Raw genomic sequence first — 20,268 nt, forward strand, 5'->3', positions numbered from 1 at the left:
TACAAAGGATCAAGTTTATGGACATGCTGTCAGAGTTACAGTAAATAAATCTGTTGCTCCTATAATTTTAGGGAAGCCACCAATCACACTCAAGCCATGCTTTGTTTGATTGAACTCACCTCCGGTGCGTGACAATCACATTGCGTTTAAAACGTAGCACAACCAAAAAAAAAACTGCTCTGGAGAGACCAGCACCAAATGTGACAGTGTGCTGAAATGACCCAGATATAAGAAATGTAGAGTTGAAACGAGTTTTGTCATATGGCATTATTCTTTCTATTGATAGGCAACAAGTCAGATCGGGCATTATTCAGAACCTCCACACTTGTATTGCTGAAGAGAAGGTATGTCGCCACAAATTTCGCTGACATTAGAAAAATTTTGACACGAGTGTAAAAGAGCTCATTATGTGTGCACCACACATGCGCCGCTTTGCGGGCAGGTTTGTGCCCGCATTTCCCACGTGCTATTTCAAGATCAAAATCAGCTAATGCAATTTACATGAGGATTTTATGCTGTATCTCACCAACGTGATGGCTGCATCAGTGTAGGAGGGTCCGACTTGGCAATTTTCAGAAGGACTCTCATGGGGTTCATCTCGTGATTGGGTGGCTCAATTTGTGCCAGCTCAATCAGGGTGACCCCTAGTGACCAGATATCGGCTTTGTAGTCGTATGGACGGTCCTTAGATGTCTCACACATGACTACTTCAGGGGCCATCCTGCAACCGAACAAGTAGCATTGAGAAAAAGTTGTGAACATTTTTTTGGAGAGTAATACATAACAGTATTTCTGTTACTCAGAATTAGCATATATATTTGCTTTGCAGAACTCTCCAAAAATATGTACGTATATATTTTACACTCACCAATATGGTGTCCCAATGAATGAGTCTCTCCTCTGCAGTGTTTTGGTGTTTCTAGCAGAAACACCAAAGTCAGCTGGAATACATGTAATAAAAATCAATCAATCAAACCTCATGTTAGAAACAGGGAAGCTACATTAATTATACAAATCTAAATCAGTCATAAAACTTAAAGAAATTCTCCAAAATTAGAAACTACCTTTCGCCAGCACACACACATACTCAGGTGTTCAGTCGTTTTCATCCACCAGCAGTGACTCACACTCAATGCAATGTAAAACTGTGAATTGATGAGGGATGTCACAATATCGGATATATATCGCGATTGCCACAATATCGTCGTCGTCATGTCATGATATTAATAGCAGCAAATCTGTTTAAAAGCCCAAGTTGTTTTCCATTTGTGCAGTTTCAGCACCCTCTGGTGGTTAGTTTATTAGTGCAGTTTAAGTGCCTCAACTACTCATGTTTATTTTATTTGTATTTGTATTTCGTGTTCTACAGAAACCATACACACACCCACACAACCAAATTAAACAGATTATTGCTCATATGAACAAAACTATGTTCTAACCGATAAAAGGTCCCATACATCAGTCTCAAAATATATTTGTGAAGTCAGAGCTGGGCATACCGCCTATGTGATGGACCAGTCCGCCTATCCGCCTATGGCGGACGCCCATTTCGTAGGCGATAAATGAAAGATGGGAAACTTAAAAAAAAAAAAAAGAAAAAAAAAAAGTCAGAAGCCCATTTTTTCCCCGCACATAAAAAAAAATGTCAGCTACTGTAATGTATGTGGTATCGACAGAAAACTCCACTTCTCTGCTTTCAGAATCCGGTGGAATTGTGTTGCTATCTTAAGCAGTTCATGAGTTACGGTGATTTGAAAAACGTGTGTCATCTCTGGAAGGTGCAAAAAGGAGACACATTAAGTCCCTGGTGAGGCTGTGAGTCTTTAGTTTCAAATATCGCCCAGCGATTAAAGTTTGAATTTTTAGCCCAAAATTGGCTTACCTTAACTAGAATCCTGCGGTGCATTTTAGTCAAAGGTGCAATCCTAGTGATGAATGCACTTTTAAACCCTTGCTGCTGTTGTGCGAAGCAAAAGAGTGTCAATACTTCTGCTCTCGCTGCTGCTGCTGCTTCTTCTTCGTTGTCATCTTCTTCTCTCTCTTTTTTTTAAGACGATGAAGAAGAAGCAGCTCTGTCACTGGAAGTAATCATGGCAAGTTAACTTTCGATTTGGACATCTAGAAGGACCTTTGGATAAAATGCAACACGGGATTTTAGTTAAGGTAAGCTGTTTTAAGACAAACTTGAACATTTTATTCGCAGATGTTTTCTCGTCCTTGTGCTGAATGCGTCGTGCTTGTCGTGTGGATCTCGCGCAGGGACCCGGGTTGGGGGTCATTGAAGTTGGTAGTCGGAAACGCTAACAACGGAGTCCCGTTCAAATTGATGATTGTTCAGTTGATGAGTTGGACCGGCCTATAGACGATTACTATTTGGTCCGGCCGGACAAAATGATGAATAAACGGACGGCGGAAGGGTACCTCAACTGTAGGCGGAAGGCGATAAACGGACCGCGAATATTTAGTAAAATGCCCAGCTCCGTGTAAAATGACCATAATAGTATAATGACCCCGGAGGAGCATGTGACTACATAATCCTCATAAAAGATAAGAAGCATACGTAACTCTGGACTATACAGAATGTGTGCATGGTGGGATCATTGTGCTATTTCAAGAACTCAAATCTCATACACTGAGAAAAAAACCTGGAGATTACTGCCAAGCGCACACAACACATTCAGTTCTGTCAACATTGCTAGACTATTCAAGTATCAACTCAGAATTTTTACCTTTGCAAATGAAAAATAATGCACAACTACAATATAGAATTATTGAATCATCTCTGTTTTTTTGCAAGAAGGTTTTGGTTGATGAAACCACACTCGCTGATAACCTGACCGTTCCTTACCCAATTTCACATCACCATCGAGAGTGAGCAGGATGTTACCAGCCTTCAGGTCTCTGTGGATGATTTTAATGTCATGGAGGTAGACAAGGGCCTGGAGTGTCTGCCGGCACACCACCTTAATCTGTGGTTCTGTCAGGGGTCTCTCCAGTTCTGTGAGAGTGAAGGACGCAAAAAATACATTTATGGAGATTAAATAAATCATTGTTGTACAGATGAGTGTATAATGCATGCTTGGTGAGAACTTCAGGGAAAAAAAGTAACAAGTGGACTCACCTAACATAACAGCATCTACAGCCCCGCCTGCACAGAACTCAATGAGAATCTACCAACATTGGGGGTGGGGGGGAGACGTACATTTTTAGTGAATCATTGATTTGTTCATTATCATTGCCATGCATAAAATAAGAGTTGTTAAAATATTTAAACAAGCAACAAGAAATATGAAGCTGATCATTCATTTTCTAAATCCCTGAGTGATCAGATCATGCAAGATGAACCAAGAGCTCTTCCAGTTCTGATGCACTCAATATCAGGGGCATGTTGCAACACACGTGGAGGTAACATTGAATGAAATGAATCATTGTGTAAATGAATCATCTTCTTTCAGAGAATTTCAGCATAAACTCTGCCTACATGAAGTAATGAAGGACTTTCAGCTCTTAAAAGCCATTTCAAATCTTTCAATAGGGCTCTTGCTGTAAGAGGATTGGCCCAGTTGGGGCTACATTGTGTAAAGAGTTTCACGCAGCTACTAGCTAGACCTCTTATGATAGGCCTTAGGCCTTCTGCTGTAAATAGGATTACTGTTTCTAAGGGCACAGGCCCTAAAGTAGTGGGAATGTGGTGATGTGGATACTCTGGAGCATATTTTCTATCGAGCAGAGACAAGACTAGTCTTTCTGCATGTTTCTAAATAGAAGCTCGTTTTCGAGGATGGTGAAAATTTGTTACTTTATACATGAAATATTGGAAACAATTAACACAAATGACCGATTATGAAGAAAGGAAGTAAGGCTGTGCTTTGGTTTAACCACTGTGAAAAGCAATTTTGTTTGATGTGTTCATTGAGGCACTAATTTTAGTTATAGCCACTCTGTATTCAAAATCAATTGTTTACGCACCTGTAAGAATAGACAAGCCCAAACTTTGCTCTGAGCTTTATTGGCATTCCAAGATTGAGAGGAGCTTTTTAAGACTGATTCACTTATAGCAACAAAGCCCATACAAGAGTCACAATGACTCAAGACTCAAAACAATCTTGGCTATTCAACATGCACACAATTGTACGTTTTCTGTAGGCGAGCAGTTGTTTTAGTGGCTGAATTGCTGTACAATGGGTCCCACTGAGTAGCGGCATCAATCATTGGCTGGGACTGTGGTTTCCTCCCAAACTTGCATCTACAAATAAGCAAACGTTCAGATGTCTTTCCCTTAAAGATGAAGTCAACCCAAACATATTTATTTCAAGAATATGTTCTATGCAGGCCCACTAGTTGAAACAAGGCATTCTGATAAATATTACGTTCGTGCAATAGGAGTTAATCCATAGGTTTTTGACATCGCGGTTTCTCAGGGCTCAGGTAACGACCAATCATGGCTCAGCTTCAGAAAACAGGTGAGCTGTGATTGGTTCTTACCTGTGGTGGCACCCCGCACCACATACACATGAATGGGGTTGACAACGGCACGCTGCAAGTTCAGAGCGAAAAGAGCCACTTGCGGCTCGTGAGACGCAGGTTGGCCAGGACTGATATACCTCCTTCCATAGTGGAGAACGCTGCAACTGCAGTTAAAGTCGTTGCTGCCGCAAAGGCAAATCAATCGCGCTGTGTTAAGCAATGTCAATCGTTCTGGTGGGAGGCGGGCACACAAATAGCTGGAGGTGGCCGCATATCAGTTTTGAATGAAGGAAAAACCCTGCTCGTCTAATAATTGAATTTAATAACAAGCTAATTGTATTATGACTGTTGGAAGGCTTCAATGTCATCAGTTTAACATGAAAAGTAATTTGAAGTTTAAGTATATGTGTGTGTGTGCCATTGATTAGTCACAGTATTTATTCATTTGGGGACACAATTAATGTTTATGGCAGGCGTCACCAAAGTGGTGCCCGTGGACACCAGGTCACGCCCCTCAAGGACCACATGAGTAGCCCCAATTTTGGTTTAAAAATAGCTCACCTGTTATGGGACATTATTCTCTTGGAATGTTACAGAAGTGATCATTTGAAAATGTTAATACTGGCAAACATTTATGAAAATAAAGTGTTGCATAGGTATCTGTTTCCTAATTTTGCTGAGAAATCATAAACAAATATCATTCATTGAGGTAATTTGAGCAAATTTTGTGCATCGTACTGTTATCCCCTTGCATTAATCAGTACTCAAGTAGCTCTCATTTTTAAGAAATGTTGGTGACCTTTGATATAAGTTCTACGGTTACTGGAAAAAATATGTTTGGGTTGATTTCCCCTTTTAAGTAACACTAGAGGGAAACAATGTAAAATACAGTCTAGCTAAAAAAAAAAATTCCAATTTTGACAGAGATATAATAAACCTGTCTGATGATTAACAGATAAAAGCTATTTAATTCGCCCTGTGAACTTTGGCCCTGACATTTGATTAGCATACAGCATGTAAAAGATTGTCTTAGGCTGTGAATGCTTTACAACAGCTTACAAACTTCAAGCATTGTAAACTGTTGTATTGAAAAAACAAACACGACAACAGGTTCACAGGTTTACAAATGAACATGTTTTGAAACATTTTGCAAAGCAGCTCTAACACAAATTCAGGGAATATTTGTATTATCTGTTGCTTACTAATTGGGGTTGACTTCTGAGGCTCGGCATGAAGTTACTCACCCAGAGTTTGCCCTCAAAATAGAAAGCATCAAGCAGCTTGACAATGTTTTGGTGATCACATGAGGCCAGGATGTCAATCTCTACCATGTAGTCCTCCAATTCTTCCTCAGTCTTTGTGTCAATAACTTTGGCAGCGGCGAGGATACCTGTCTGTTTGTTCTGAGCCTGTAGAATGCAAATGGTTGGTTACGAAAACGCATTATTGCGGATGTCATGAAAAACTGGAGTGTTCGTTTTTGGTAATGATCTAAAACAGGCATGTTTATATTCAGTATAATGATAGCCCCCGTGTTCTGATTGTGTGAGCATAATGAGCCAATCAAACCGTTTGTTTACGATTTGCGGGAGAAGGCGCGGGCAGCATGGCCCTTTTCAAAGTTAGCAAAGTTGACTCATAAAAAGAGAATTTTTAAGAATAAATGCACAGACCACTTTCCTATTCTTCCGGAAGCCGGCTCACAACTGTTGTCTATCATATGTTGTTGCTTCAATTATTGAAAGTATCTTTTTTTAAGAATGAATGCCGTAATTATTGAATAGAAAGCGAGAACGTTAATCAGCACTTCCAAATGAAAGGTGAATAATTTCGAGCAACACGATGTCCCTTAGTCACAAGGTAAGCAAATTGAGAGCTCAGCCCAGAACAGCAAATCCTACATTACTGACAACTCCCGACACAAGTTCTTGTGGAAATGTATTCCATATGTCTTGGCTCTTCTGCAAGCAGCATGAGTTAAAGGAAGCTGCCTCAGTGTGAGGTGGAATAGTTTACAGCTATTTCCAGGTGACCCGCCATGGTCAGTGGTTACCTCTGGAAAACGGATGAAATATCAGAGATCTCTTTAACTAGTAATCCTAACTGTGTTCAATTTATCATGTGGCATGGGCCATACATAGCCTAATTAAATGTAAAGCGATAAATTGGTGTTTTCCTTTCAATTAATGCAAAGCATTACAAGTACATTAAGAAAGTATTTACATTTAAAGAACTATCCTTTTTCAAACCATTTGAACAACCTCAGATTTCTTAAAGGGGAAGTCAAGTCAACAATTTTCTTTACAAAAATATGTTAGTTTAGTTTTAGTCCAAACACGGTATTGTGATTAATATTGTGATTGTAGATTATGAATTAAGCAACAAAATTCACCTGATTTTATCCATCCCAGGGAGTGGTCATTTTGCCATTTACTCTTGGCTGAAAATGACATCACAGTTGCTCAAGGCTCAGGTAATAACCAATCACGGCCCATCTTGGCAAAGTCACATGACCAAACTCAGAAAATAGGTTAGCCGCGATTGGTCGTTACCTTAGCCCTGAGCAACTGTGATGTCATTTTTAGTCGACAGAAAGTGGCAAAATAGCCGCCCTCTGAAACGGCTAAAATCGGGTGGATTTTGCTGCTTAATTCATATTCCACTAGGGATATCACAATATCGGAAATATCGTGATATGTTTGATTTTTCTATTTTTTATTCCAGCCATTCATCCATTTTCAACTACTTATTCTGTTTCGGACAGCGGGGGAGTTCGAGAATATCCCAGACCCAGGTGACTGTGGGTTAGGGTCTCTGCATTTGACTCTAATCAGTCACATGACACTGACACCTTGTCTACACGTAGCCGGGGTTTTTTAACAACCGTATATCTCCCCCCCGCCTGCGTTGGAATACACATTAAAAAAACGCATTCACACGTAATCGCAGAAGTGCGTTTTCAAACGCACGCCAAGCCTGTGGGTGGCAGTAGTTAGCCAAATACTGTCCATTCATCAGGAACTTCTGTCCTTTGACGTCACTTCTACGAAACCAAAAACACGGCGCCAAACTCAGAACGGACAAGAGGTCAGAATTGCTTTTAAACCTTTCACCGAGAAGCAGTGGTTGGTTTGCGGACAAATAAGTAAGCAAAAAGCACATTGAGAATGGCTATAACCGATGCAGCGCGGCGAGAATCCATGTTGACTCGCATGAAAACACAAGTCGCGCAATGACGTCAAAGCATTGTTGTCGCACGGTGACGACGTAAATCTCCGGCTATACCCGTCCAGAAGAAAACGCGGATCAGGAGATATCCGGATATATCCGCAAATCTCCATTGTGGCCGGAGTTTTGCGCTCCGTGGAAAAACACCGGGGACGTGTGGATGATAGGGCTAACCGCAGGCTTATATCCAGCGTTTTCAAAAACCCCGGCTACATGTAGACAGGGCCTGAGACAGACAACCATTCATAATCACGTTCACACCCCCTGTCACTAAGCGGGACTCGATCCCATGCTGGCTGCACGAAAGTCAGCCAATGTGTTTAACTACAGTCAGTGATGGTTTTTAATGTTCATGTTTACTGTATGACTGTACATAAGTGTAAATTTGTCAGTTAATTAATAATCCTAATACAGTATTGTACTGTGCATTCTGCTGGTCCGGGGTGAAGCAAGTTTGGCCACTTGTGACAAAGTCATTGTGCAAGAAGATTACGAGTAGTGTAGAAATGACACAACATGTAACGAGGTAAAACATTTTGGCTAAAAGACCATTTCTAGTGACACATTAGAATGATGGTTTGACAGATACATTTTATTGATTTCCTCAAAAACATCAGTTTTGCATTAAGGTGCACAATGCTACTACTCATGGAATGAAACAGATTATTGGGAACTGGTGTTTAACTAGCATGAAGAGTAATCAAATCTAACAACATTAATTATAAATTACTGCTGATTCAGTGAATTTTCATGTTAAGGTTTCTTCTTCTATTTCCACAGCAAAAATAAAAAAATCTCAGGTCACGACTCAGTACTTGCAAGAAAGTTTTGGACTCAGTCACATCTATTCAACTGTACTTTTTAACATTGACACAGTCCTATCACAAGGTTGTTAGTGTCTTCAATGGATGGTGGGTGGGTCTGAAAAAAGTCACAGCTGACAGAGCTGGCTCTGGGTGCTAGTCGCCTTCTGGGTACAGTAACACAAACTGATCTACATTTAAAAGACCACTCACAGTGTGAGATGACTTACCTTGAACACTTTTCCAAAGGCTCCATCTCCCAACTCGCCGATAATGGTCCATATTTCCTCCGGGTTTTCATCTCTTCGGACATGCTCATATTGTTTTTTCTTCTTCTCAGACCCCAATTTAAAAATTTTACGCAAGTTAAAGAATGACATATTGAAGCATAGGGGATTCACTTAGAAATTGTTGAAACGAATCGAAATTTGAATCTCTTTCTTTCGTGGCACCATGTAGAAAGCAGAGAAGAGTCGTAAAGTCTGATTACCACCGCAGCTTCGAGAGCAGTCCAAAACCTAGCTTAGCCTCTGACACTCGAATCGACTGTCCAGTCCAGAGAATTCTGTGCTCTTTTGTACATCGTGGGTCACTTGGGTCATCGAAACGGTGTTGATTTTCCTGGACTCGTCCTGGCATCAAAAATCCACCCGAACAAAACCATTCATTTTCTGCAAAGGAGTACGAAGGGCTTGGATCTACTCTGGGCGACCAATGGCCCCGTGGGTTTCCTTCCTCAACCAAAACGAGAAAGAAGTAAAGCGAATGTTCTTCCAAGTAGTTCCGAGGAGTACCGATATTACTAACTTTAACATACAAGCCCGCTTACGTTACAGATAGCACGTACTGTTACATTAGCTAAAACATTCATCCTCCCTCGTTATGGGTTTGGTAATCTAGCGGATTTAGTATCAATGCGCGTCCACGCGGACGCGCGACACCGTGTTTCTCTTACTTCACGCCGTTGTTGGTAGTTGGCGCGGCCAAAAGTCGTTTGCTGCCCTCTTCTACATGAAAGACCAACGGAACGGGACGTTTCGGAAGAAATTATTGTTTACGTTACAACAGCATCACTTGAGTGAGCTGAGTAACAATGTCTTGTTTGGCATGTGGCATTGTTTCCTTTGTACTATTGTGTGTAGACTTAACTACAAATCCCAGGCACCATCAGTAGTCTTCGAAAGCGCGCTGTTTGAACTGTAGTTTTAAAATTAAACTATAATAATTTATACCACCCATGAAAGTGTAGTAATACATATTGGTGCATACATACCGCCCATTAACTACATATGAAAAAAGATTTAAAATAAAAATAACACGCGTGTCACGTGACCAATGTTTTGGCTCGAGACGAAAAGCTACACTCGTAGCTAGCTTACATCCTTGTTAAGGCACCGCAGAAGAAACGCATCTGACGTGCTGTACAACCATCTGATGTACCTATCGAAATTAATCATCGGCATTAGGCAGGTACAATGGATCCTGCAGAAGAGCTCCCATCCATTTTGTGGGGATTGGACCCGATCTTTTCTGCTTTCGCCAGGCTACATATCACAGACATCCTCCATTTGAAGGAGTCCTGTCAAGTTGCAGGTAAACAGTTGCCTGCACTCCTACGATTCAGGAAACTTGCTTTGGTCAACAATGCAAGAATAAAAGCTGTTAAACATGAACACCACGACGCTAATCTACCCCTTTTCTGTATCAGATATTTATTTCTACAAGTCACATCCGATCCACAAGGTCGATGTTCTTGGGACAGTCGTTTATAAGAGGGAAAGAGAGGACTTCTTCTGTTATGGAGGTATTTTTGTCATGTCGCAATAAAATAATGCATTCCCAGCATATACTGTCAAAAAATGTATGTTTACAATGATAATGTTAAACACAATAACTTTTTTTTAATTCTTATTGTCACCCCGCCCCCTCTTTATTCATAGTGGACGATGGCACCGGTGTCATAAACTGCATGTGTTGGAAAAATGACCCGATGAAAGAAGAGCTGGAGTCTGGTAAATGTGAGACTTCGTTTATTAAGCGCTCGAAAAAGCGTGCAGTAGTTCACCCAAGGTAGTTTAAGTATTATTTTTTTTTAAAAAGAAAAAGGATTAAAAACTACAGTGTAGCCTACAGGTATATGGTCTAATAATTCAACATTTTTTTTCCTCAACATTGACCAAATACAAGACCACTTTTTGTTTTTTTACTGGAATCAAAGGAAGCTTCAAATCTCTTGATGAGTAGAGAAATGTCACTGTACAAGCAACACAAGTATAGCACACTTATTAATTGATTACATTAACATGCATATTAGTGCAGCTTTAAAATGCTTTTGATTAATTATATTCAGTATTTTTTGCACAACACGTCAGTTCAGTAGCTAGCTGGCAGCGTTCTCTCAGAGCAGGTTTTGGTTGTGTTTACATGTTTTCACCGCCCTTAACCAAGTTTGTCATTGCAGCTTGCTCTCATAATCCTAAAAGCAGCACACTTGCTTAATAGGTTATAGGTGCTACCTGTAGGTCTGTAGGTGAGTTAGAATGGTTCATGATCAATCCAGGATGTTGTCAGCCTCTTATTCCATGTCAGCACAAATGATTACTGCGAAATTGATATCTAAGTACTCATAAATACAGCCGTGCTATCTTTTTTTTCTAACTCCAGATGGGAAAAAACCAAGGGATGACCTTCAGGGATGCTTTAATCTAGGTGTTGAGCTGAAAAAGATGAGACAGGCCAAGCAGACCCACTGCCGCCTAGAGATTGGAGAGCTTCTGCGAGTCAGAGGACCAGTGAAGACGTCAAGACAACAGAGAGAGATTATAGCCTCTGCCTACTGTGAGTGAAGTCAGCTATACTTGCAGTGCTACTTTACATTTACTGTTGTACTAAGCAGTTACTTATAATGTATTAGTAAAGACAAGAGCCGCAGTATGAGTAATGATGTACATCTCCATTACAAAGAAAGCTGCAATACTTTTATATGCAGTCAGGTCCATAAATATTGGAACAAAGACACAATTCACAATTTTCATTGGTTGATTTGATTTAACATTGTCTTTATTATGACTTTTGTCAGATTGAAGTTATTTCAGTGACCACTGTGGGTTTTTCTTTCATTAACATAGGGGTACCAACAATTTTGTGTGTACATTCTAAAGCTACTCTGATGCATTACATTTCACTCCAGTAATGATAATGTGTGAATGAACAACCTGTCACAAATAACCTGATGTACACTGGTGCCACTGTATATACACTGGTATATACAGTTTGGACAGTTTCACAGTTGTGATTAGATTAGAAAAAGAAAGTGTGTTCTAACCTTTGCCTGGTACTGCTACTGTAATGACACTTCCAAGCTGCTGTTATGGCCAAAATCATTTGCTCACACAACTGAAATGCATAAAATACTTTGTTTCATTTTGGTAGTGCTGTCTCATGATGGGTAGTCCATATACCTGACTTTCTTTCATGCACTCATAGCCAACCACAGAGACAGATTTTTAATAGGAGGATCTCCACTTTTGTGCTTTGTGTTTCCCAGATAAAGTGAACGACCCAGTGATGGCAGTCCAGATTGAATGGATGATTGAGGTTCTACAACTGTACAGAGAGTTCTATGACAAACCACTCTGTCTACAAACCAACCCCGCAAGGTAAAGATGCTGTCCAAAAAGAATACCGCACTTATAAATACATGCTGAAACATTTCACCAGTATATGGTGAAAGTTGTCATGTTGGAGCCATATTACAATATTTCATTTTTTTTCCCTCTTTTTAAAATGTAATTCCATGGTTCTAACACAGGGTGGCGCATAAGATCCAAACGGGTTAAATAAGAAGTTCCAAGTCAGTGCCAGGTGTGTGAATCTGCAGAAGCATCTAGTTTTTTGAGCGTGTTGCATGCTTTCTTACGTCGCGTTATCGTGTTTGATTGGAGGGACATTTGGAGAGGAGTGAAAAATTTACTGTATATTGCTTTACCGTACATTTAACTACTAACCTTTGGAATTTAAGTTACTGGTAGAAATAAACCGTTTTCTATACGATAAGCACGGTCAGACATTTGTTTAGGCCAGAATGACACATGTCCAAAGAGTTTTAGTCCATTTGCCCCTCAATACTCAAATATACAGTAGTTGTTGTTATTGGAAGGACTCTATAAGGGATATAATGTGTTTTCAGCTCAATTTTTTCCCCCGTCTGGTTTCAGTGACTCTCCCATCAGTCCCCTCAGTAAGGCAACACAAATCATCAAAGATTTCTTCGAGCAGAGGTCTGTGCGCAAGTTCCGACCTTATGACATTAAGGACCTCCTGCAGCCGCTCATCCCCAGCTGTACTAAAACAGCACCTGCAGACCAGGTGCGCCACACTATTGACTGGCACCGACACATTCTTTGGCTGGTGCTAAAGAACATTATGAAGAAGTATTGCGTGTTATGATTCTGTGCTGCTGTTTTAGGAGCCTGTGGCGGCGCCGTCAACATGCCAGCAACTAAGTCTGCTCCTTAAAGAGGCCTTGCAAGTTTTACAGGATGGGGGCATTGTGTACCGCAGGGTTAAGTCCCAGGATGAAGTCTATTTTGTAGGCAACGAAAGACATGACTTGGATTAACTCAAGGTCAGTGTGAAAAGTCATGGTGGACAATTTTGACTCTTTTGTTCCTTGGTAGGTGACTGCACAGGATAAAGATCTACTTATGGCAGTTAAAGACATAATCAGAGAGGATTCCAAAAGGGAGAAGCGTACGTGACTCCCATTTTATGTCAACGTTACCACCTCCTACATTAACTGTGTTCTCACAGCCGTTTCCTTGTCTCTTTAGATCGAGAGAAGGGTTGCCACATCTTGCACATCCTGTCTTCAGTAAGACAGCGTCACAGCGTGAACGTGAGCAAAGCAGTGCTTGAGCAGGTTCTTAAAACACTGGAGTGCAACAGTGACATTATCAGCACCAGAGAGAACTATTTTACTATGTTTTAGGCTGGGGTCAGTGGTTAAACTGACCCTTTCTTATTTATATATTTTTAAAAATAATAAAGATTCATAAAACCCTGTTGTAGCTTTTTCTTTACAAGTTATATATACAGTATTAAGTAAAGTATATATAGTAGTAAGTGTCTTTTATTGTTGGCAGAGTAAGGCACACCTGTGCACTAATCATGGTGTCGAATCAGTATCTTCATATGGTACACCTGTCAGGTAGAATGGATTATCTCGGCAGAGAACTGTTCACTATCACAGATTTAGATTCGAATTGTGAATAAAATTTGAAAGAAATTGTGATGTTATGTATGTGGAAAAAGTTTTAAAGCTTTGAGTTCATCTAATAAAAAATGGGAGCAAAAACAAAAGTGATGCGCTTATATTTTTGTTGAGTGTATGTATATGTGTGCTAGCGTGTTACTGCCTGCTCACTCAGTTTGATGGGACAGAATGACAATGACAGTGAACGAGTGAAATAATTAGACCCCCCAAAAATAAGAGCTAATCAAATACATAAATACTTATAATAACCTATTGATTTATTCAATTTCAGCACTCTTGGTCCTCCACAGACGTCTGCCCTTCTGTTTTTTGTTGTAGTCAAATCAACGCTCAATTTAAAAAGAAAAAAAAACACGCTCATACGTGTGCATGCGTAGCAAAGTGTACAGGGGGCAGCATGAAGTCACTGAGTGGGCGCGTTACTCTGTTGACGTTGAGAATGCTTGCATGGGATTGGTCGCCGGTGTAACATCTGGAGCCACACTTGCAGCTGCTCATGTCTCCGGCCAGAAAGCAGCTCATGACTCAGTGCCTGCAGTGTTCAGCTGAAGCGATCCGACGCGGCCTTGGAAACAACTTAATGAATCAGCACAGTGTTTGTCGTCCTCTCTCGTCTTATTCAATACGTAACAATATCCCGCCAAGCCTGCAAGAAAAGTTCTTTTCGAGACGAGTCGGTTTCTGCATTAATTTGAGGTAGTTCCTCTTCACGCGTATTTGATTCCAAGTAGCTCCGTGAACGTATGAGAAGCACGTCGCACTCTTTCCCTGAAATCCCTGCGACAACTGGAATACGGGAGGCGTTTGGCGCTGGGCTCACCAGCTGTCTTCCACCCAAACAGACTGTGACGTCCAGGTATGCGGAGGATTTCGTGACTACCGACACAGACACAAAGGAGCTCTCTTCCCCGAATTTCAAGAGATTGCCTTCTTCTTGCGGCGTGCTTTGTGGGCAGCGGAGGAGTCCATATTTCCCCGGCGGCGTATGACACGGAGGGTTGGCGCACAGCTTTGTCTCAAACGGACTGTTGATAAGTTTCTAATCGGATTGATGGTGGTTGGGCCAAGGCAGAGGAGATTGCCAAACTGGCCGACAAGGAGCTGACGTCTTTCTCCGAACTGTCTGGGAATCGGCGATGAATGCGGGGATTTATTCGGCGTGATTGGAGCTGCAGCAGCTGTCTGCCAGGCGCGTTTATGTATAGCTTTTGCAGGGTAAAGATGCAGGTTCGGACTGTGCTGGACGTCAAAGTGGTGGACGTGGAGAAAAGGCGCAGTCCATCGAAACACTACGTGAGTTGCCTAGCTCATCTTTGTCTATGCGATTTAATGCTGCAGCATCCCAACTACTGACCCTGTCTTTTATCCATGAATGTAGCCTAGCCGCTGCTGTGACAAAACCATACATTAGGTGGGAACCATCTTCTCGTCAAAGATAATTCAGGCTCATCTCTGATAACCATGTCCCATCAAATGGCAGCACATGTTGCAAAAACCTGCTAAGAATGGCGTTACTATGATTGCATATTGATTTAAGCTTGAGGAGATATTTACACCATGCTAGAAGTCAATGATGCATCTGTCTGGCGTTGTTTGGTGTGCTGGGTCATAAGGAAATACATCTATCATGATATAGGCCATTTTATATCAAGACAACGATACACCACAACATGTTTTCAGTTATAATATGAAAACAAAATGATACAACACACTATGACTGATAACCTTTATTCACTTTACTTGGAAGTGACATGAAAGAATCCCGTATCAAATGAGAAAAAAATGCAACCAGTAGTGCTGCTATATACAATTTACAGATGTAAACAGAAGCACAGTAGCTTACATATTTTTGCACAAATACAGGGTAGTAATGTTTGACAGAAATTGATTACAAATGAAAAATAATAAATACAAGATGTACTCTACTGTAATGTAATTTTGAGAACATTCATAGTGTAGATCTCGTCAAAAACTCTGGTCTGTATCGTGAAAATAAATCACATTACATTTTCTGAATCACTTATCCTCAAAATTAATATACCTTTAATCTTCTAGGCCAGTGATTCTCAACCAGTGTGCCCTGAGAGATCAATCATCAGGTGTGCCACGGAAACTTTTAGAATGTATTTTATTTTGACAAAAAGCAAATTATTTTCTAATAATCATTTATTTTCTAATAATTTGTTTTGTTTTAATTTATGTATTCCAACCTCATATGAAAGTTTAGACGGAATTGCCGACGGACGGCCGTTTAAAATTAGAGGCAGACCGGCCTATAGACGTGTACTATTTTCTTCCTCCCTTAAAAAAAGGCGAATGTCAGACGACGGAAGGGTACTCACGCTGCAGACGGATGATGAATAACAGACGCTCAATTTTTTTGTAAAATGCCCAGCTCTGGTATCTTATTTGCCGCCATGGAGGCTGTGATTACTGATTTAGGAGCAAAACTGCAACATGTTTATGTGCAGTAGCTGCCAGCCGAAGCTCTATGGTCAATTCCGAATACCCGGGCATTTCTGGTAAAACAACCCACCATATTATATTGCTTTTGCCTCTGACTAGCATATAAAGCTTGCAGTAAATCATGCCGAGAAGTTGTTGTGCGATTGGATATACCAACCATAACATGATGGAAACTAAATTATCAGTCCATATTACTGTGTGGACCGTGAACGTTGGAGAAAGTGGGTAAAAGAAGTGAACAAAGTCGGACTGGACGTCTCTGAATGGAAGCTAACCAAACTGTAGTGCTTTGTGGTGAGCACTTCTTTCATCCATCTGTTTAATGTCTGTTAAAAACACACTTTTGCCACTGGATGCAGATTATTAAATGACATTTCATCACATTTTGACATCAAAATAATCCTCACAAATCAAATGACAACGACACAAATTTCAATGCTTTTCAATGAGCGCAAAGTTTGTTTTCACCGACTTGACAGCCATCTTGACTTGTAATGTCATTTTGACGTAAGATCAAACTTGTCCATAGCTTGCTGCTGCAGCGTCTCGCCTCAGCATGCCGACTACCCGCTAGCGTCCCAGCGTATGGTCTCTGCCATTAAATTATCGGCTAATATATCAAATCTGTGATGTTTTATTCTGTGAGAATAAATTTGCTGAGGTTAAAAACGGTTACAAATTAGAAAAAATGGCTGGACTAAGCATAGCCGGAAGTGGATTTTAGTCCTCACGCGTTTACTGTGGTCGCTAAAATGTCATTTTAGCCTACACAGTGAAAGGCTCCTTTTAAGGCTTCTCTCTACTCCTGCGTTGGCGCGAGCGACAACTGCCGCATTGACATGACCGACGCATTGTGCTGTTGGCGACAGGTCTGCAACACATGCCACGCACCCATCAGGAATTGTTGCTGCTCTGATCGGTCCATTATGTCACCTGTTGCGATGACATACAGTTTCCCACACGGAGAGGAGAGAGAGGATGCAGCAAGCAGCTCGTTGCTACTTCAAAAGCAAACTAGTTTGGCAATAAAATTAAATGCATAGTCTCGTCATCTTGGTCCCTTTATGGTTGTAGCAGGTACGATATCCATTTTTGTTGCTGTCTTTTTGAAGCGACGCCCCCCGACTTGGAACTTAACTGTTTCAAAACAACTTGTGTCCGGGAGTATATTAAGCTGCGCGCGGCACTCAAGTATGACGCTGGCACGTCAAGGTGGAGTTCATGCACTTCTTCTGGCATCTTCTACTTCCGGAAATACGCCGTAGCAAACCTGCTGTGTATAGTGGTTTGCTGGTATGCTTTTATTTCGAAGGCCGTGAATGAAGGGAAGTGTGGAAAATAAACAGCTTGTTGAATGCGACTTCTGGCCGTCTGTTGGACCCAAATAATTATACAACACGACAAAACCAACCCCGGGGCTCGCAATGGAAATAAGCGCACACACAGTTGGGTAAGTAGTAAAGTACTAGTGGCGCATTTTGAAGCGTGTCCACAGCAGGTTCAAATAGTAAATTAGCCAGCTAATTATCCTTAAAAAGCTTCTGCCGTTAGCATCCCTCCCACGGCGGCGTCATACACGGACACTTTTTTGGGTGGGGGCCGTAGGGCGGAACGGGGCCGACAATGTTTATGAATAAGGGTGGGGGGTCGTGGCTGGAAGGGTACCCAGGTCAAGGGTAGAGGGTCGCGGCCGGACCGGCAAAAAAGGGTTAAGTGCCCAGCTCTGTTAATTACCATGAATGACTGTTTTATGCAAATTATACCTTCTTGTTGGGTTCCCGTAACATCCATCCATCCATCAATTGTCTATACCGCTTATCCTCACAAGGGTCGCGGGGCGTGCTGGAGCCTTTGGGCAGTAGGCAGGGGACACCCTGAATTGGGCACACAAAGACAAACATCCGCACTCACAATCACACCTAGGGGCAATTTAGAGAGTCCAATCAACTTACCATGCATGTTTTTGGAATGTGGGAGGAAACCGGAGTACCCGGAGAAAACCCATGCAGGCACGGGGAGAACATGCAAACTCCATACAGGGAGGTCGGAGCCGGGATCGAACCCACGACCTCTGAACTGTGAGGCGGACGTGCTAACCAGTCGACCACAGTGCCACCGTCGCTATAGTTATTTTCAAATAATTATTTTATTGTGAGTACTGTATTACACTTTACGTTAAGGGTAATATGCTTTGTTTGAGCATTTCCAACTACCACATACTGTATGCCGTTTCTTCAGTGAAATTCAGTGGCCGACATTTCTGTGAGTGTGGAAGCAAGACAGGGTATAGGAATATGAAGATTACTACGACATGTGCAACTTAAAACAAGTGTGGTGGTATGTTTCGGGATCGAACCCACGACCTCTGAACTGTGAGGCGGATGTGCTAACCAGTCGACATCCATACCGTAACATGATAACCTCAATGGAAACATTGACTAATCGCCCGATGAAGGGCAACGAGACATTTGTGTTCCACCACAAATTGACTTGATTCACAATGTTTGCCCGCATTGGCAATTAAGTGCTGTTATGTACAAAAACAGAATATTGTCTTTTTTTTTTTTAATATGAGCTCTTTTTTTTTTTTTTTTTTTTACAATATTGTGAGGTTTTTATATATGTATGTATATGTAAAGTATGTGAAGGATCAATAGTAGTGATTTAGTATCGATACGATGCAGATCGATGCAAGTATCGATTCAATCAATACTTGCATCGATCTGCATAGCCCTACTATAATACAATATTTGAGAAAAGTGACACCATACTTTTATAAACTTCTAAACTTTTATATCGTCTTTGCGATATCGCCCAGCTCTAATACTTTCATCTTCCAAACCGCTTATCCTGTACAGGGTCGCGGGGAGGTGCTGGAGCCTATCCCAGCCAGCAATGGGCAAAAGGCAGAATACTCCCTGAACTAGTCGCCAACCAGTCGCAGGGCACACACACAGACACCATCACACTGAGCTGGAACCGATCCCACGCTGGCCGCACATAACTCGGGCGTGTGTACCACTACAACATCAGTGACTCAGCTCTAATACTGTGACTGGAATTTTGGAAGTGCTCATCAAATGTTAAAGTTTATGAAATTCTTTGCTGAATTGCATAGCAAACCTTCCCTTCCTGACACATTTTAAATACAAACCATTTGTTCAAAAAAGGTCTATTCCCAGCATGGGCGTATTTACTTATTTAGGGGCTCAATGCAAATCCTCCCATCACAAATTGGCGAACATGTTCAATTATTGTTTATCATCAACTAAAATGTGTGGATTTGAAACAATTCTCATATTTCCTGAGCAAGGTAAAGTTCTTCTTCTTATTTTTACATCCTTTTAGAGAATTTTTATCCAACAAGCCAATGATTATTGTGTAAAGAACATTTTGGTGAAAAGAACATTTTTCAATTTAATATAGGTTACAATCTTGACCACTTTAATAGTTATATCTTGATGATGGAAAGTGTCACTCGTGTCACTCTTCACTTCATCTCAATTGCATCCTACTTGGCAGACACACTAGTACTACTGCTACTGGCAAGACTATCTGGCTCTTGCTTTTGTCGGTTATTTACATGCTGTGTCACTGTGAAAAAGGTTGAAATCTTTTGTAGTTTTGATAAAAGCTGATTTCCTTTTTGCCTTGTAATGGGATAACCACACTTCATTTTTCTCACAAAGCACCAACACGTTTTTTTAGTTTTCGTGAACCAACTCTTCACATCGGTAGTGAGAAAATGGAAGTCCATTGCATGAAAAGCGAGTGAGAGAGTGCACTCAAAATTGTAACTATATGTTAAGTATTTTGTTGTGTTTTCAAGCACGTGAATTAAGACTAAGACAATAATAAATGTTAAACTTTAAGAAAACTATTCATCTTTTAGGGGGACCCTGGAAATCTTGGGGCCCCAGGGATTAGCTGTGCTTGCCTAATGGTAAGTCCACCCCTGATTCCAGGTTGCTGATGGGACAGGTTGTTAGTTATTCGTCCAAAATCATAACACATTCTAGGGCCCGTGTG

General features: G+C 41.1%; 3 protein-coding genes across 8 annotated transcripts in view; 2 read left to right on the top strand and 1 right to left on the bottom strand.

Annotated features, from left to right (window-relative positions):
* The window catches only part of LOC147145548 (STE20-like serine/threonine-protein kinase), a 29,242-nt gene extending 19,539 nt beyond the window's left edge, over nucleotides 1-9,703 (bottom strand). The window contains exons 1-6 of the mRNA XM_086032318.1: nucleotides 8,729-9,703; nucleotides 5,712-5,876; nucleotides 3,122-3,170; nucleotides 2,849-2,998; nucleotides 869-941; nucleotides 527-721 (exon numbers count right to left, since the gene is read on the bottom strand). Of these exons, the coding sequence (XP_085888444.1) occupies nucleotides 527-721; nucleotides 869-941; nucleotides 2,849-2,998; nucleotides 3,122-3,170; nucleotides 5,712-5,876; nucleotides 8,729-8,878 (782 nt within the window). The 5' untranslated portion in view covers nucleotides 8,879-9,703. The remainder of the gene's footprint in view (nucleotides 1-526; nucleotides 722-868; nucleotides 942-2,848; nucleotides 2,999-3,121; nucleotides 3,171-5,711; nucleotides 5,877-8,728) is intronic.
* Nucleotides 9,022-13,561, top strand: stn1 (STN1 subunit of CST complex). Of its 2 annotated transcripts, none has more exons than XM_086032319.1 (9): nucleotides 9,022-10,091; nucleotides 10,207-10,302; nucleotides 10,439-10,516; nucleotides 11,163-11,336; nucleotides 12,046-12,157; nucleotides 12,716-12,866; nucleotides 12,967-13,089; nucleotides 13,178-13,250; nucleotides 13,331-13,561. In XM_086032319.1, exons 1-9 carry the CDS (start codon nucleotides 9,974-9,976, stop codon nucleotides 13,486-13,488), a joined length of 1,083 nt encoding a protein of 360 aa, XP_085888445.1. In that variant the 5' UTR covers nucleotides 9,022-9,973; the 3' UTR covers nucleotides 13,489-13,561. The 2 variants fall into 2 exon arrangements, with proteins under 2 accessions (XP_085888445.1, XP_085888446.1); XM_086032320.1 differs by having other exon boundaries at nucleotides 10,439-10,510.
* Nucleotides 13,562-14,238: 677 nt separating this feature from the next.
* sh3pxd2aa (SH3 and PX domains 2Aa) overlaps nucleotides 14,239-20,268 on the top strand; it is a 109,178-nt gene continuing 103,148 nt past the window's right edge. For all 5 annotated transcript variants that reach the window (XM_086032311.1, XM_086032312.1, XM_086032315.1 and 2 more), the window contains exon 1: nucleotides 14,239-15,066. In XM_086032311.1, the coding sequence (XP_085888437.1) occupies nucleotides 14,914-15,066 (153 nt within the window). In that variant the 5' untranslated portion in view covers nucleotides 14,239-14,913. The remainder of the gene's footprint in view (nucleotides 15,067-20,268) is intronic.

The sequence above is a fragment of the Filicampus tigris genome, chromosome 6, assembly GCF_054856515.1.
Source record: "Filicampus tigris isolate MCC_2025a chromosome 6, RoL_Ftig_1.0, whole genome shotgun sequence".
Classification (NCBI taxonomy): Eukaryota; Metazoa; Chordata; class Actinopteri; order Syngnathiformes; family Syngnathidae; genus Filicampus; species Filicampus tigris.